General features: G+C 38.2%; 1 protein-coding gene across 1 annotated transcript in view; it reads right to left on the bottom strand.

Annotated features, from left to right (window-relative positions):
• Positions 1-673: 673 nt before the first annotated feature.
• chrnb1 (cholinergic receptor, nicotinic, beta 1 (muscle)) overlaps positions 674-19,082 on the bottom strand; it is a 21,465-nt gene continuing 3,056 nt past the window's right edge. The window contains exons 2-11 of the mRNA XM_008435592.1: positions 16,936-17,069; positions 15,095-15,139; positions 14,649-14,758; positions 11,577-11,685; positions 11,359-11,503; positions 10,923-11,108; positions 9,586-9,809; positions 5,198-5,376; positions 1,425-1,572; positions 674-1,317 (exon numbers count right to left, since the gene is read on the bottom strand). Of these exons, the coding sequence (XP_008433814.1) occupies positions 1,171-1,317; positions 1,425-1,572; positions 5,198-5,376; positions 9,586-9,809; positions 10,923-11,108; positions 11,359-11,503; positions 11,577-11,685; positions 14,649-14,758; positions 15,095-15,139; positions 16,936-17,069 (1,427 nt within the window). The 3' untranslated portion in view covers positions 674-1,170. The remainder of the gene's footprint in view (positions 1,318-1,424; positions 1,573-5,197; positions 5,377-9,585; positions 9,810-10,922; positions 11,109-11,358; positions 11,504-11,576; positions 11,686-14,648; positions 14,759-15,094; positions 15,140-16,935; positions 17,070-19,082) is intronic.

Below are 19,082 nucleotides of genomic sequence, written 5' to 3'. Positions count from 1 at the left end.
CTGTGTATTTGACTTACAGGTAGGTGTGTAGAATCAGAAAAGGCCATAAAACAGAACCTGACTTACGTCAAGAAGTAGGCGGAGATCAAGAAAATGTAAAATTATCTCCCCAATGTTAAATAAAGATCATACATCTCCTGCATGCCTGGCTCATCATTAGCTTCCCATCTAAAAATGTGCTGCATTCAAGTGATTTAATCATATTTTGAGTGTTTATAGTTCAGTCATAACTTACGTGTAACCTTTGGCTGTATATTCAGTTTCTTTTAAGCTTTAAATTAACATAATGACATATTCATATCTAAAAATCACTAGGTGCTGATTTAATTATAATGAACGCTGAAAAAGACCAAAAATGGAACAAAAATAATAAAATTGTTACTTTTGAAGATGCTCTACAATAAAACTGAACTGCAGCTTTTCAAATTGTAGATGTAATCTGTATGAACAATTTATAATAAATAGTGGAGATTCTACATTTTCTTTGTTAAATTCAGTTTTTCTGCTTGGGGAATTGATACAATAACTAATAGACATGAGGAACACATCAGGAGAAACCCGGTGTGGAGTAACCACCGCTTATTATTAGACCTACTAATTGGTCTAATATTAGCTGAATGGGCAGGTGATGCACAGTGCTGAAGCATTGTGACAACAGATGGAGCCTTTGATATATATCCTCCCCTCAGATCTTTATTGAAATGACAAAAACAAAAGCACAGTTGCAGCTATGCATGTACCATAAAGGACACGTGGCGTCCTCGTGAGACACTGAGGACAGTGATGTTCTGGACTCCGACACAAGATTAGCCTATACACCAGTGTCTAAAGCACAAATAGGATTACTTTTGGCTGCAGAAATATCCCCAGGCATGTGCCACGCTCTCTCAAAGGCAACTAGCCAGCTTATTACAGCAGCTGCTTTTTCATGGTGTTTATGTGTTAACAGCATGTTGACATATCTGCAGCTAAAATTCTTTAAAAACACCAAAGTCACATCGTAGCATAATACGTATTATGGATTATGCTAAATTTAGACGGGTTATTACAGTCCAAGCAATAACCGACACCAAGGGATTACCAAGTTCGCGCCAACAGTGCTTATGTTTTCCTGTTGACGCTTGCGGGAGAATGCTCTCCTCCGTTTTCCTGAAGGAACACCAAACCGTTTCAGGCTAATATGAAGGGATCTGTGGGTGTGTGATTGAAACTGGCGTCTGCAAAAATGGCCAGTGTGCCCACAGTGGTGAAGACGACGAAGATCCAGAGGAACATGCGGTCCACCACCATGGCCACGAACTGCCAGTCCTCTTTCAGCTGTCGACAGAGAGGGATTTAAGAAAGGCAGAGAAGATGGAAACCAGAGAACATTAGGATTAGTCTGCAGGGATCTTGTGATGTAACCAGAGGACAGGAAAACTCACTGCTTCGTAGTCTTTCTCAGCTTGCAGAGCCTCAGCGATGTACGTGATGGCGTCGATGGCCGACTTGAGCTCGTCAGGCAGAGTGAGGTAGGAGCTCGGGCCGTCAATGAACTTCCTCAAATCGGTGCAAAGCCCCTCTGGCTGGAACCTGCAGAGCAAAGGACATAACGGCGTTTTACAGATGATGAAAACGAGTCAGAGATCCAGAGAACATCCGAATGAATGTAGAGTTTATAATAGAAACTCTGTTGCAGGGTTTGGTTACCCATAATGCTTCCTTGAACAGGTTAGGATAGGTCAATGGCCTGTACACAACATTCGCATTACATATTTTGCACATAATTCTTAGATAATGAGATTTTAGTCTGATCAGTTCTGCTGATGTTGAGTTGTTTTAGGGCTTCTTGACACTTTAATCCATACAATCTGCTTTTGGTCATGCTCATGGCTGCTTGCAGCACATGAAAATGGCTGCAAACAGATGTACAACCATGCATCTTTGATAAGCAGAAGTGGAGCCTCCTGCACAACCAGCGAGACTGCAGCACGTGGTTTCTGGATGGTACGTCAAGAACAAAATGCGTGTCTTTTCCAGCAGCCATTGCACAGCGCATACAGTGGTAAACCTGCTGGAGTTCCACTGGAGTTGCTAGGTAACGGGCTGGGCTTCACTGGGGTTGCTAGGTAACGGCATAAGGCCTGCTGATTTGAGACATTACATTGAGAAATGGCTCATATTCCAGACACCAAAAAACTAAATTATTGCCAAAAACCAGCTGGGTGTTATTTTGTACACTTCACACTGGAACTGGAAAATATTTTAGATATCCAAAATAAGACACGATAAATAAGATGGAAATAAGAACCACACAAACAATAGATAAAATAGATTATGAAGTCTTTGTAAACAAAATTACCCTTCAAAAAATATTTATCAGAATGAAATGATCAAGCTCATTTTAATTTATTTTTTAAATTTCATACATTTGGGACAAATATATCCCGAAGAGTAACATTTATATTTCCAAACTGCACAGACAAACTTTGGGTTGCAGGTCTGGTCCAGGTCCAAACGCAAATTAGAATCTATAAAGCAGTGAAACAGGCAATACGTCTGGCTTCCTCTCTTCTGCCAGTCAGAGGAATAAAGGGAAGGTCAGGAGCGCCGGTACCGCTGTGGGAGCCGCTGCTTGGATCCTGCTGACCGCCCAGAATCTCTACGTGAGAATGTGTGAATGTTTCAGTGTTTACATGTTTCCCTCAGTTACCAGCCATCAGCCGGTGCCAGGAGCCGCTCCGAGGCCGCCTTGCACAGCTGCCACTGAGAAATGTTCACAACCACGGTAATTCAAACGCTCTTTCCCCGCCGTGACATTAAATTATATGGAAATAGGGAGACCAGGCTGAGAGCTGAAGCACAAAATGCAACCACAGCTTCTAAACTGAACCAAAATATTAAAGAATATCGTGACAGAAAATGTGACCAGGTTTCACAGAAATACTCACATTTTTACCAACAAAGGACACAGAAATACACATTTAACACAACAAAGAGAAAACAAAACTACATTTCAAATAGTATTTTTGTAGTTCTGAACGTGAAGTTAACAACTGCATATCTACAATGGAGGATTATGGCAATTGTGAATAAAAGAAGAAATAGAGTAAGTACAACTTTCCCCAAAAAAACTCAGAAGTATTTAGGTCAATTTAAAATATCTACAAGAAACAAAGTGGAAATTTTCTGATGTTGAAAACTTAAAAAATAAAAAATAAAAAATCCATTATATTAAAAATTACTCTGCTAAAATTATGACTTCATTCTAGTGTTATAACGACTTTATTCTCATAATATTTTACCTTTGTTCTGGTAATTTTCTGACTTTATTCTTGAAATATTATTAATTTATTCTCAAAATATTATGATTTTATTCTTGTATTATTATGACTTCATTCTCTTAATACTATGACTTTATTCTCATAATTTCACATCTTTATTTTGGTCATTTTCTAGATTTATTCTTGAAATATTATGAATTCATTCTCATTTGTTTTGTTTTTCTTAGCCTGGTCCTGAGACTTTGTCATAATAATTCAAAGTATTCCCATTTATAATTATTTCTTGATGAAATAAATAATAATTTTGATACATTTTAAAAATAATTTTTGTTTTTCTGTAATAAACAGAAGCTTTAAGCCACTGCGGACGCCGTCCACCAGAGGGCAGTGTTGCTCTGAGGCTGCATGCGGCAGTGGGAGGAAAACGACCAGCTGCTTGGCATTCTGCTCATGACCCGCTGGGTTTACGATGCAGAGCTGCCATCACGGCGCTCTGAGCGCGGCAGGTGAGCAGGCTGTGACCTCAGACAGGTGAAGCTCCATCAGGTAGACGGAAACAGAGAGCCGGGAAAGGATGGAGAGCAGATACAGCTTGACCTTTCAACCCCTTCCCTGCTCTCCGTCTTTTATGACTCAGAGTCGCACCTCATCAGCAAGAAGAAAATTACTATTCGGGAGATTAATTTTAAGGAAAACCGGCCAGGTCTGGTGCCAAGACATCCACTAAACCAATTAGAAAGGTGCATGTGAGTGTATATATGGCCGAGCGGGAGATACTGCTGTCTCATCAGATTGTTCTGACACAACCGCCCCTCCTCTGGCTGAGACACACGTCTCCTGCTCTCCTGTGTCAGAGTCAATCTGTGCGGGTCATTATTATTTCAGCGGCTGTTCTTTTCCCTCCAGACATATTTTACTTCTCACAGAGGACAGACGTGCTGCTGGGACGGTTTGGAGAGTTTGGTGGGAAAAACGTGAAGGAGGGATTGAGAGTCTGGGAGTAACTACTTACATTTACTCAGTTACATTCGCTTGAGTATCATTATTAGAAATATTAGTATTTTTACTTCTACTTGAATAATTTTATTATGAAGTATTTCTTCTCCCCATTGATGAAAAACAAACATGTTTTAACCAGAAATCCACCGGACTCAGACACACGCCTGCTGTTTTTGTTAAAGTTTCATCAGTTTTTTATTGAAAGAAATGGATTTGGAAAAATGTATTTTGTCTGATTTTGTTACTTCTGTGAATTTTTGTCATTTTGGTCTTTAAAATATAAAAATTTCCACTTAACTTTATATTTTGGTCCGTCTGACGATGTAATTTTTAAAATATTAAATGATTGATAATTTGATCAGTTACTCGGTACTTCTTACCAAATACTTTTTTACTCTTATTGAGTAATGTCAATAAGTACTTTTTACTTTTACTTGAAGTACTCTTATTGTTATTTGAGTGTAACTTTTGGGTTCTCTGCCCACCTCTGCATGTACCGATCTCCAAACTAATGCTAGACACCGAGGGAATCTGTAAAACCTGTGATGATGGGGAGAAGCTGTAGTATACAGCCAGCAGGCGCACACACGAGTGTGATTGACAGCGCTAAGACCCGCCTCCTGGTTTTGATTGGTTGTTTCTAGTTAGTGCTGGGAGGACTGGGAGAAGGCAAAGGAGCTTGATTTATTTGTCACAGATTATCTGTCTCTTTCCACATATTTCAACAAATATGTAAAAAAGTATATTTTTAGGGATGCTCTGATCTATTGGTGCCGTTTTCCTTAATTTTGGGAGATCGGTGATCGCCCTCTGGAATCCGCTAGCTCCTTGTAAATCAGATATTTCACACGTTTGCCTGCGTTAATTCCAAATCAAGCTGTTTCGTTAGCATCTAGCTGGTCTTAACCCGTTTGGTAGCACCTCAGGATCCTCACCTGTTGGGCTTGGGGAACAGGATGGACAAGTCCGGCTTGCGGATGAAATACTCGTCGGCGGCTTTGCTGATGGTCATCACCATCTGCTTCTCCCTGCGGGGAATCATCTCGAGGGAAAGCGGCGTCTCCACCTTGGGACGCATCATGTAGAGGTAAGGAGGCAGCAGGTGGATGAAGATCTGGGTGGAGAGTGAAGGGCAAAGAGTTAATCTGACAGATTATGACGATACAAATGCTTTTTTCTTACCAACTAGATTATTTATGCTTCGCACTAAAGCTATTGTATTATTTTTTAAATATCACTTTCTGTTGTATTTATATCACAAAAGTCTGTTTAAAGTTCAATAATTGTTGACTAATATATTCCAAGTGTTATTATCTGACACCAGGGGTGTTCAAACTGCGGCCCGGGGACCATTTGTGGCCCTTACAATACTTTTGTGTGGCCCTGACGGCAGTTCCAGTCGATGCAGATGAACGTTTTTGTAATTTTAAAATTATTAAGTACAACACAATGAATTTTTTTTTTATTAACCTTTTTTCTTTAAGTTTTTATTTTTCCATAAACATTTAGCAACTTTTTACTCAACAACTGACTAAGGCCACCAATCCATTACATTTTGTTAAATACAAATATTTTTTTAGTTTTATATTCCAAAAAGTTAAATGTAGATACAATGTTCAGTTTTTTATTTTAAAATGGAATTGAATTGCTTATTTGTATATTTTAATGTATATCTAAAATTGTATAAAAGGTCTTAACTGAAAAACCTGCAGAATGAACCGTTATATTATTCAATTAATTGATTAATCGTGAGAATAATCAGTTTCTTAAATAATCATTAGTTACAGCCCTAGCTTTTAGTTTAATAAATAATTTTGTCACATTTGGCTCATGAATTACAGATGACTGAGCTTTTAAATCCTTGTGCAGGGTGCTGGTTGGTTAGGTCTCCAAGCTCATTTCTTCTACCTTCTTTACTCTCGTTATACAAACTGCCTTTTACTATTTTGCGTATTTATTGTGTAAATTAGCAGCAACACGTCCGTTCAGTCCGATTAGAAACCACTGCTCTGTAATTCATGCTGCTTTGGAGAAAAAAAACAAATTCCTCTGGATTTTTCAAAGAGGCACTTTGAGTTGGACTCGCGTTGGGCAACACCCAAGTTTCTGCTGCTAAATTCAAATTTACAGTTTGGTGGATCAATGTGGGAGAAGGAGTAGCTGCCTTTTAAAGAACGAGCAGGGCGATAAAACAGCTCATCATACGGACAAATGTTGGCGTTGATCGATACAATAAAGGTTTTAATCGACTCATTTCTGCTCTGTTTGATGAGCTTTAAGACGCTTTTTAAATAACTCATCATGGGCTTAATGACAAAAATCAACCGGCACTGAATATGTAACATGATTAGGTCTGTCACAATAATCAATACATCAATTAATCGCATGATAAATTAAAGCAAACCCAATAATTTCCATTGGCATGATTTGTTGTTTTTCTGTTTCTGCCAAAAACTGGATAATAAAACTCTTCAGTTGGTGTTTTGTTTACAGAGTCTTTGTTATGAACTTGTTGTTTCTGTTTATTTATTTATTCTGGATATTTAAAATGGCTTCCAGTTCCAGTGCTAAAAGCTCACGAGGATCTAAAGTTTTTGAGAATCTGTTCTAACTTTATTTTGCCATTATTTCCATTATATTAGTTGAAAACAACAATATTATAATTTATTGCAATAACATCTGGAACTATTTGTTACTGTGACAGACCTAAAGATTATATTTAATGAATTAACGAATGTAAAGTCATGATGTTTTAATTTTTCATAATAAAGCTGATGGTGAACATCAGGCAGGTTTTGTTAATTCAGAACTGTTATAGAAATATTCAGAAATATTTCCTACTTGATGTTATAAATGTATTATTACGTATTATTACAGCTTTTCTGTTCCAGGTGGAGAAAATAATTTCCAATTTGACATGTCAGAGTCTCTTCAAGTGAAAAAGACTCTATAACTTTAACTTTATTGTCCTTTAGCTACTTTCTAACTAATTTATTGGTATTTTTGGATAATTTCCCAATCAGACGAACTATTTGTGTCTAAACTTTAACTTCTTAGCTGATGCTTTAACATTTGTTCGTTTTTTTGTCCCTCCAGAACTTCGGAATTGTTTTAGTATTTTTGTTTGTTTGTTTTTTGCAATCAAAATGACAAATTTGCTAAATTTATTTCCTTGTTGAACCCCTTCCTATGAAAGTGTTCAACTGCCAGGACTTGGAAAAAAATTCTAAATAATTTTGGAATTTCACAATATTTCCAAAAATATCATAACTTTTTGGATATATTTCTAAAAACAAAAATATATTTTTTTAATCTCTAATTTTGATTGTAAAACTAATTTTTTTTAAAAAATCAGGAGGGACTAAGAAAGGAGCAATATGTGGAAATGTTAAAGTATTAGCCAAGTTAAAATAATTAATTATAACAAAGTTTTCTGTTGAAACGAGAAAAGAAACGTGTTAAAATCAGGTTTCTTGTTTTAATGGGAAAGTTTCTCAATTTAAGAAGATATAAAAATAAACTTTAAAACTTTAGGTTCTCCTAAATTGTTTAAAGGTTCAGTAATCATAGTGACTTTGAAGAAAATAATAATAATAAATCTCTTTCTCAATATTCTTGGATTTAGCAAATAGAAATATTTTGGGTTTAAAACAAGAAACGTTTAGCCTGATTTATGTCAGAAAGTGAGAAAAACAACTTTATATGCGGTAAATATAAATATTTACTTTAATGGTAAAAACTGGGACTTTTATCTATAAGAAAGCCTCAAACAGACATAAATGTGCTTTTTGTTGTGCAGAAGTTTACTTCCTCCATCACGTTATGAACCCAGTGATCTTCTGGAGAGCAGGACTGGAACAAGCTGAGCTTATAAAGGTCGTCTCTTCCAGCTACGCTCCATTAGGCCGTGCAAATCACCTGTATGCAAGTACTGAGGTACAATCTTAGGTGAGCGTACCCTGAAAGGCGTGACAGACCGACGTAAAGAGCCGTAATTAGCTTCACATTATGTACAGTGAGGGCAGCAGCAGCTGATGGGGGTTAATAGTACAGGATGACATTTACATTGGCGACTCTTAATCCAACAATCGCTGCCTCCTCACACAGATTAATGCTAAATTAAACCCAAAGCCGTCTGCTGGATCAGGAAGTTGTAGTCGATAACATTTAACTTGTTTAAGCTTTAAAACTCAGTTAAAGTAATCAGTTGTTACAGTTTGTTATATTAACCTAATTTATGAGAATTACTTCTGAATAATGTCTAAGGTAGGTATGATTCTCCAGTAGACTCGGTTTGGACCAAAAAGGAAACATTTGTTACATTTTCAGCTGGTGTGGTTCTCTTTCACACTGGACTGCGTCAAATGATTCAAATAAATTGAAGAGCCTGTTCCCCTCCTCGCCTGGGGGGGCGCTGCAACAAGAACCACTGAACGAATCGACATGAAAACCTCTGAAGGAGACACTGAGCGCAACTTCCTTCTTCACAAAATGTAAGCTAAAATGGATCGGCGTCAGATTTCTGGTAGGATTTCTCATTTGTCTTTGAGTCTGGTCAGCTTGGTGTTCACATATGCATCCGAACCGCACCAGAATTCACTTCAACCGAACCAAGACTTAGGTTTTAAGTTCACTTCTTTGGTCCTCACCAGTTTGATTGCGCATTTGCTCTTCCATAAAGAAACCGAACTTTCTAGGTAAATGAACTGTAGTTTGACTAAAGTGGACTAAACAGGCCTGGTGTGAATACAAACTAAGGGTACATTTGTACGGCAAGGTGTGATTGCGCAATCAAACTCCAATGCGGACCAATAAAGTAGACGCTGGTCAGTTAAAGTGATCCCTGGTGCGGTTTTAATGCAAATTTGAATGCCAAGCGAACCAGAAAGCAGGAAGTGGACTACAATGCAGGGCATTCTGGGTAAATACAACTAAAACAAACGCTGTAGCACTAGATGAAGAAATAGCTTATGCTCTTTTGCCAAAAACAGAAAAGAATCTGACGCCGGTCCATTTTTGCATAGATTTTGTAAAGAACGAAGTTGCTGTCAGTGTCTTCTTCAGAGGTTTTTTTAACATTTCTTTCAGTAGTTATTGATGTAGCGCCCCCACAGGCGAGGAGGGGAACAAGTTTTCAAAGAGTTTAGTTCATTTGACATAATGGAGTGAGAAAGCGAAACACAGCAGCTGAAAATGTGAAAAATGTTGCAATTTCAATCCCCAATTGAAACGAGTCTAACAGACTGTCAGCTGTTTGTGTCCAGATTGTGACAGTTTCTAAATCCCCAGTTTGGTTTGATGCTTTTGCGTCTGCGAAGCTGACCTTGCGCACCCACATGGGCATCATGTGGGTGTTGGGCGAGCGGTGGTGCAGGTTGAGGACGACCACGCTCAGGATGACGGAGCAGGTGACCAGGATCATGGTGAACATGATGTAGTTGACGATGATGGGGACGCCCAGCGAGGTCTCTGGGATCTTATCGGCCAGCAGCAGCAGGAACACAGTCAGGGTCAGCAGCACGTTGATGGACAGACCCATCTTCTCTCCTGGCAGAGACAGTTGAGCATCAGTTGGATCAATCCCAGAATCAGTAAAAGAAAAGCTGTGTGTGAAAAATTAAGTTGGTGTTTGATTCATGATGACCATTAGTAGGTCTATAAAAGCAGGAGCTTCAGTTGTTTCATCAGTTTGGTAAGAGTCATAACCAACCAATCTGAAGTCTGTCTTTCTGAATTAGTGTCCATTGGACAGAAGACTTGCTTTGATTGGTCCGCTTTATTCAAACTCCAGTTTGTTTACCTAGAAAGTCTGGTGAATCCAACTCTGGTCCATCTACAAACCTTGGTCTATGTTTGGTTAAAGTGAACTTTGGTGCAGTTCTAATGCATATGTGAACACCAAGTGGACTGGCGTCTGCTCCAAAAGCAGGAAGTGGACTACAACACAGGGTATTCTGGGTAAATACAGCCAAAACAAACATGCTAGCTTCGTGGGAGAAATGACATACAGTGTTTTAAGAAAAACAAAAGAGAAATCCTACAATAGCTAAAATCTGACGGTACTTTATTTTTATTTGCATTTCATGAAGAAGGAAGTTGCCCTCGGTGTCTTCTTCAGAGGTTTTCACACAGTTTTCTTTAGTAGCGCCACCACAGGCGAGGAGGGGAATAGGTTCTTGAATTAGTTTGGTTCATTTGACACAAAGCAGTGAGAAAACAAACCTCAGCAGCAGAAAATGTGACAAATGTTACAACTTTGTTCCGTTAAGCGAACTGCATCTAACGGACTATCAGGTGTCAAAACACCATGAAACTGTTAGAGTTCACTTTATACCCAAGTTGTTTTGTTTCATAGTAGGGGAAATATTTCTTGAATTTTTAAAATATTTTTCAAAATTAGCTGTATTGCAAGGTGTGCAAAAGGTGTGACCTAGACATCAAGTTAGGCTGCAGGTGGGAGTTAGCATCACTTAAACCCAATGTTTGTTACAATTTTGGTCCCCAATCAAACCAAATCTACTGGACTACTAGGTGTGAAAACTCCTTATGTAGAGATGTTGGGTCATGTTTGGTGAAAACCAATTTGCCACCACTTGTAATCATTGAGTTGACCATGAATTCCTCTATATTCCAAAGTATGCGAGAGTGAAAAGTGTTAACCTGCATCGGGAGGCAGGTAGAAGTTGAAAATGGCGATGATTGTGATGAGGATGCAGGGAATGATGATGTTGATGATGTAGTAGAGAGGTTTTCTCTCTATGATCAGGTAGAACGTCATTTCCTCGTACGTGTCGTCGTTCATGTTCTTCCTGCTCGGCTTGTGTCTGATGTACCACTCGCTGCTCTCTCAAGAAACATTAAAACAGGAACATTTTAATTCACAGACACCTTGGTAATCTCCAATACACTGCAAAAATACAAAATATTACCAAGTATTTTTGATCTAGTTACTACTACAGTTGAAATAAGATGAAACTAACTGACATTTTCACCAAGAGCTGGTTTTAAGTCAATAATTCATTACTTTTGATGAAAAATACTAGTTCTATTGACAGGTTAAATCACTTATAACATGGAGGAACATTTTGAAGCTCACCACTGAAGCCTCCATCCAACTGGATCTCCTTGATCTCCTTGCCTTTCGAGTCTCTCGCGTACTGCAGGTCAATCTCCGTCGAATCGTACGTGTAGGAGCGAAACTGCATGGAGCAGTTCTGCCAGTCGAACGGGAAATATGTAACCTGGAGAAAAAAAACAAACAAGCACACGAGTGTAAGGGAAAACAACAGGAAGAGGAAAAAAATGTCTGCCCACCTTGACTCCACAGGAGCTGCAGTAGAGAGCGGGAGGCGTCCATGTTACCCTGCCGTTACTGTAAACCTGAACGTGGACCTGAAGGGCAACGTCGAACACGCCGTCGTTACTGCAAACAGAGACACGAAGAAAACATTTACCGCTTTTATAGCTTATTTTTACCTTTATTTGATGCTTTTAGTCTAAGTGATTTGCAATTGTGAACCAACTTTGAAGGTTCAGAAAAGTGGTTAGCTTAGCTCTGGCTAGCTGTTAGCTTAGTTCCTGTTACTAATGACGAGTATGACAGATTGTTGCTTTTATCTTAACTTTATGTGGATGTGAGATTACCTTTGATTAGCTGTTAGCATTTATTTAATTAGCTGTTAGCATCAGTCTGCACACTGGCTAGCTTAAATCCGGCTAGCTGTTAGCTTAGTCCCTTTTACCCCTTTTTGTGACTAGCACGACTGTTTGTTGCTTTTAGATTAACTTTGACTAGCTTTTAGCATTTCTTTAATTAGCTGTTAGCTTTATTACAAAATACTGTTCGCTTCACTCTGAGCACTAGTTAGCTTAGCTCTGGCTAGCTGTTAGCTTAGTTTCTGTTACTCCTTTCTGTGACTGGCATGACTTTTTGTTGCTTTTAACTTAACTTCATGTAGCTGTTAGATTAATTTTGATAAGCTGTTATCATTTTTAAATTAGATATTAGCTTCTCTCTGGGACGCTGTTAGCTTCAGTCTGAGCTTAATTCTGGTTAAGTGTTTAAGTTTAATCAAAGCAGCTATTAAAAATGAACTGAGTATGTTTTATTCTCGCTCTTTTTCAGTGTTTGTTCAACTCTCAGTAATTTTGATTAGCTTTAGCTTGGATCTGAATACCAGTTAGTATGACTTTGTGTAGCTATAACCTTGACTCACACAAGAAATATTTTTCTGATTCAGCTACTCTACTGAAATGTAAAAACAAGATAATAAAAAATGGATTATTAAATAAATAGCCACATTAGTTCTTTGTTTTCACCAATTTATTCATCATGTATATGTAGATATTCCTCCATAAAATGTAGCTTCACCAACATGGTTAGAGAAGATGTCAGTTTCTTTTTTACAAATTTTTTTCTGAGTTTCCTGTTGACTGTAGCCTCATTCTGACCCAAGCTCACAACATTTTATGTGGCATAAGCAGTAAAGACCAAACATTAGCTAAGCAGTTAGGCCTGCCAGCGTTGGATCATGTACACAAAGCTTCCCTGGCAGATAAACAGAGACATCAAGTTAATTAGAGACTGATTTAACCTTCTCACAGTACACAGTTTTAGGCTTTTATGATGCAGGTAATTGAGCAGACTTTATGTTAGCCCAAATAAAACCCTACTATCTGTGACGGCGCTGTTGAAATGAGCAGTATTGATCAGCCATATTGGGAAGCTCACAGAGGCTTGTGTTGATGCAGATATTTGTGTTGATGTTCCAAATGAAGGCCTCGTGTGCTGAAGTTGCTGAACGGCGCCATCAGCCCAGTTATTAGAGAGCCGCGCTGCTTAATTGCCTATAAAGTGCTGATAAATGGAGCAGTGGGGACAGTTACAGTGGTGTTAATGGGGGCATACACATGTGGGGGGGGGTACGGGGAGCATAAAGCCTCCTCTTTCTGCTCTTTGAGTCTCTAATTTGATGCATTCCCATGCAGTTTTATTCACTGAATGAATGCTGTAATGCACTGGTGTTCAAAGTGAGGCCCACGGGCCATTTGTGGCCCTTGGGCTGATTTTGTGCGGGACCCAACTGCAATTCAAAATTGTTACAAATTTGGCATTTAGATGTAGATGGAGGCTTTTAATTTGTAATCAGGTTAAAAAATATATTACCAACACAATTTTCTTACACAGGAAGATGTAAAGTGCAACAAAATGTATTTGTTTTTGTAACCAAGTTTATCCAGAGATTTCACCAAAAAGCCAACTTTGTTGCACTGAAAACAGCTTTTATTCTTCCTAAACTTGGCTGAGCACGGCGAGCGTTTTGAAAGAATTTGATCCAAATCCTGTTATTACTAAAAATAAAATTATTCAATCGAGCCCAAAAGAAACTGGAAACCAGATGTCTTCATTTTAATACTGCAAACATGCAAAATCTACTACAATGCCCGAATATTATATATATATCTCTCTATATATATCTATATATATATAGATATATATATTGTGTTATTTAAAAAATAACACAATAGATATATATATATTGTGTTATTTAAAAAATAACATTTTTAGATTAATGTTAGAAATTTTCTTAAAAAGGGAAAAAAATTAAATCAAGACTTTCAAATGTCAAATTTCTGAGATTAGTCACAAAATTTAGGAATTATTGGAGGAAATTTATTAATTTTTGTCTATCTACTATGACCCTAATACATTGTCGTAGAAATCCGTTTCAAGTTTTGGATGTACAAAAATAATGAGCTACTTTATTTGCTTGATTTTATTTTATTTTAAGGTTTGATTCACAATGGACACTAGTAACGTTTCCCAAAAGGCTAAAGGTCACAGATCAGAAAGAGAAGAAGAAGAAAATAAGCATCTGTTCCTACTGATGTCTGTATTGTTGCCTTTAGAGGATTTTTAAATATCGTTCAGTTCTATCTGACACTGTTTTATCTTCATGAACGGTTTTGTTCACATTTGTCCTGGGCTCTCTACGGGAAGCCTTTAAATCTCTGGGTACGGTGCTGGTTAGCTAGGTCTCCAAACTGCTGCTCCTTGACATTTCACCTGATTTTCTCCTTCTAATTGGACATTTCACCATTTCCATCTTCACCTTATAAACTCAGATTTGAGCTGGATACTTTTTATCTCTTTGATTTTTGGGGATTGTGCTTTTGGTTCTTCATTAATGCCCATATTTGGTGTTCCTGTTGTGACATCATCGCTGCTAGGCAACGCTTGGCAACTTTGAGCTCATTTTATTCCTCTGATGTAAAAGTTATTATAATAAATGAATTTATTACATCAGAAGAGAATTGAAAAGAAAAAGTTGTAAAGATCATCATATCCATCTTATCAAAGTACAAATATAAAGTTGATTTACTTACTTATTGATGAGAACGATGTCAGGAAGCCACACCTTCCCAGACGGGATGCGCAGCACCTCAACACCATCGTGCTCCTTGGGTTTCCAGGTGAGCCGGTAATCCGTCCATTCCTGTAGGAACAGAAAATTTGTAGATTTTTAGAAAAACAACAACAACAAAAAAACAGCAGGAAGAAACTTTTCCCGTTCAGTACAAACGTGAAGCGTTTTGTCATTTCATCACTTTTTCTCCCTCTTCTCGTTTTTCCGCCACTTTAATTTGAGTCCTCAGGGGTGATTTTCCTTGCATTTGCATGAAAATAACAGTATTTGCATACGCTTTAATTCTGCCTAGTGAACTCCAACTGTTCTGTTCTGAATATGGAAACGACCGTAAAATGTGATCAGAACCAGAAACTACCGAGTGGTTGTGGACCAACAAACAGAACTGAACTGCATTAAACTTACCAGATTCATGACAACAATGGTGCTCATTTCCTCATTTTTCATATTCTGAAAGGAAATATGAGACAAGGCGTTAATAATCTGAAACATTTCAGATTCTCTGTCAAGTATGAGACTTTTATAACAAAATTTTTTCATGTCATTTTGTCATGACAGTTTGGAATGAGACAGAGAATCTGTGAAAGAAAAAAGAAAAAGAATTGAGTCCCCAGTGATATCTAGAAACAATCAGAGCAAAGAGGCGGGGCTTAGCTCTGTCAATCACAATGCTGTTCGCAATCTTTAATACGCTGCAGCTAGCGTAGCCCGTTGAATGCTAAGGCTAGTTAGCATAGCTACAAATGACAGCAGATAAACAGTTTTCCTGTAACGATAAGTTGTTTCTCCGCTATTAGCACATTTAGCAGTGAGTACATGAGGATGATTGACAGCGCTAAGACACGCCTCCTGGCTCTAATTGGTTGGTTTGGTGTTTTCAAACAGTAATAGATGGAGGAAGGAGAGTGATAATTTCACAGATTATCTGTCTCTTATTATACTGTCACAACATGGCGACAGTCTTAACAAACATGCAAAAAGTATGTTTTTATATAAAAGTTACGTACTGCACCTTTAAGACAAAAACCAAGGTGTTTCAATAAAAAAAAACTGTTTGCCAATGTCTTCTGTTTTGAGTTCAACATTCGGTGAAATTATGGCAGCTTCTATAAAAAAAATATTGACCTCAGTCGTAACAAACTTAGCAGGAAGTTGACTCGACTTGTTGTCTGAAGCAGCCAATCAGACGTCAGGGTCTCCCGTAATCCCGCCCAATAAGTTTGAAAGTTGTCAGCACAGGAACATGAAATAATATGTAGTTTTTAAAATGAAATCAATATATTTAATCGAGGCACACATAATTAATTCTATATTTGAATAAATGGTTTCTGTATTTACACATTTAATTATTTAAAAAGTTATTTATTTATTGGAATGTGGCATGATTGACTCTCCGTATATATGTTGATCAATCACACCAAAACCCCCTAAAATAAATTACAGTTTTTGGTTGCAATATGAAAATAAATGGAGAAAGTCACTTATGTGCATATGAACTAAATTAATCCATTATATAAACGTAGAAAAATGTAAAACAAGAAGTAAAAACCTGCAACGGATTAAAACAAAAATCTGAGTTAAAAATAAATAAATAGTGTTTGAATGCAGCCGAAAAGGTTCTGCTTGCAAAGCATGTTGTTGACAACATGCTTGTTGTTGTCAGATAAGCACAATAAATATCCAAAACATCATAATATTGATAGTTTTAAAACTATTTTTGGAAGAGTAAGCTGAAGCTGAAATGATTTCCGTTCTTCTGTCTCTGACTTTCTGAGCCTGAGCTGCTATTTAAAACACAAACAGGAATGTTAGCAAGGCAGCTGGAGCGACATCAGAGCAGAGCGGGGCTCTGAAACGCATTTCTGCCATTACTGACACTTCCTGTAACGGTTCACCTCCAGCTGATCACCCGTGGACAAACAAGCGCCTCGTTTCCAGCACAGCGTCCCTTCAGAGCCAAAAGAGTCCTGTTCCTTTAAGGAAGCAGGCTGACCTTCACTGGAGGCACCAGGGGCTCCAGCTGCTCCGTATCCTGACGTCTAACATCGATGTTATGAAGCTTTAGTTACCAAAACCCACAACATGCTCAATTTAAAGGGGACCTGTTGTGTAAAATTTATATTTTGTATGTTTTTATTCTTCCATTTGTTTCTCAAGAGCTTCTAAAAGCAGCCAAGACCGAGGAGAGTGATGTAGCCACATAGTCTGCACATCAACAGGAAAGAAAAGGTAAAATATTTGCTCACCAGCCCAACGAAGGAGGAGAGGACCATCCCGACGCGCACCACCACCCTCTCTTCGGGGGTGCGAGCCGGCCGGACCTTCAGGTTGTAGTTAGTGAAGACTTTCTTCATCAAGGCCTGCTCTGCCTCCACAGCGCCTCAACGACACAAAGAGCAGAAAACATCATGGGAAGAGAACGTGGAAGAAAAACAGAGATCAAAGAATCTACGGTTACCGGGAAAAAAGACATTTTTAAAACTACAGTATGTAACTTTTAGAAAAATGTTTTATTTGTTTTACATATTTCTTAAACTGTCACCATGCTGACAATCTGTGAAAAGACCAGTCTCCTCCACCTCTTCCCTGAAGAAATGAACCACACCCAACCAAAAACAGCCAATCAGAGCCAGGAGGCGGGTCTTAGCGCTGTCAATCAACCTCATGCTGCTAAATGTGGAAACGGTGGAGAAACAATTTAACATTACCGAAAAACTGCTTAACTTCCATCGAATGTGGCTATGCTAACTAGCCGTAGCATTCCCAACTAGCTGTAACAAAGAAGATAGCAAAATAATGATTGAGAGCGCCAAGCCCCGCCTCCTGACTCTGATTGGTTGTTTCTAATTAGCACTGGGAAAAGGCAGAGAAGCCAGTTTTCTTCAGATTATCTGTAACAACATAGTGACAGGTTCAACAAATATGTAAACATATACTTTTTTTTTTTATAAAAGTTGCGTACTGTAGCTTTAAGAGAAATTAAAATAACCCAACTTAACTGTCAATTGATGCAAAATCTTTGAATATTTAACTAAATTAACTAATAAGGAACTCCTTCCAAAACTCAAACAAAGAAGTCAGATCTTTAAAATCTCTAAACAGTTGATAACTTGGCTTTAAATCCTGTGCCGCTATTTTAGAGAGAAGGCTCTTTGACGACTTCAGCGCTGCGCTATTAAAGCCACATTTCTTCCCTTTAAACTGAATTTCTGCACACAAGTCGCCCCCATTTCCTCCTTGGTGTTGGAAGGTTAGGGGCATTTATAATCAGTGGCACCGGTGACGTGGCATCCATCACGTTTGGCTTCGCTGTGGCTCCGGCACAATCTGACCTGACAGGAATAAATGACAACAATCACCCAGCGAGGCGCCGCTATTAGCGAGGCTCAGGGAGGCGATGCTGCTCAGAGACAGGAGGAGGTTCTGACTGGCTGCTTAACGCAGAAATACCAAGACGGGATGCAAAACAACAACCAGAACTCTGGTTGTAAAACAGAAAACAAGCTGTGGTTACTTTAGCGAGGATTCACATAAAGTCTGTTTCACTTCTTTGCAGCTCTTTAAACTGAAAAAGCCGATGAGCATCATTTAAAAACTGGGAAAAACTGGTTTGATTTAATCATCACTGTCAGAAGAGTTTTACTCCGTTTCGTCGGCGGTCCATCAATAAATCAGCTGAAGTCAAGAAAATCATTGATTTCTGCAAAGAAAGGCCCTCAGATGGAAATTACATCAGTACGGTCTCTCTGTTCGTAATTGATGGTATAATGATACAAATAACAGAATTTCAAAACATTTTTCAGTTTAAAATTTTCAGAGATTTTATTTTAATTTAACTTTTTTCAGTTTAAATTAAATTTTTTTAAAATTTCGTCTAACCCCTTACTGGCAGGACCAAAATCACCAAACACGGCTGAAAAGGCGTACCCAAATTAAATCAGCTGCTGTTCTTGAACAATTTGGAGTTCATGCAACAGCTTGGTCTCTTTATGAAGAAGACAAGCTAAATTTTCCATTTTTGCAGTCAAAAATACTCTTAAGTAGTTTGTAGCTATTACGTTTGAAACACAAAAAAACTGAACAATTTTGCTTCAACAAAATTTTTCATTTTTATTTCTTGTGAATACAAATTGAGTGTTGAAGGTACGGACTGGAAAATACAATAAATCTGTTGAATAAAGTATTCTGCTCATGGATTTCAAGAATGATCAAAATAGCACAAAAAATGTCATTTTGGACATTTATTTAAGAGGATGTACAGGTGTTATCAAAGTGTGCCATCCGGAGTCTCCAAATGGCACACTTGGACAATCACCGTCACTCCTCAGTGAGGACTGAGACACTGGGGAGTCACAGTCCTCAGTGTGGACTGAGACACTGGGGAGTCACAGTC

This window comes from Poecilia reticulata, linkage group LG18 (assembly GCF_000633615.1).
Source record: "Poecilia reticulata strain Guanapo linkage group LG18, Guppy_female_1.0+MT, whole genome shotgun sequence".
Lineage (NCBI taxonomy): Eukaryota > Metazoa > Chordata > Actinopteri > Cyprinodontiformes > Poeciliidae > Poecilia > Poecilia reticulata.
This window is presented reverse-complemented; position numbering and strand designations above follow the sequence as displayed.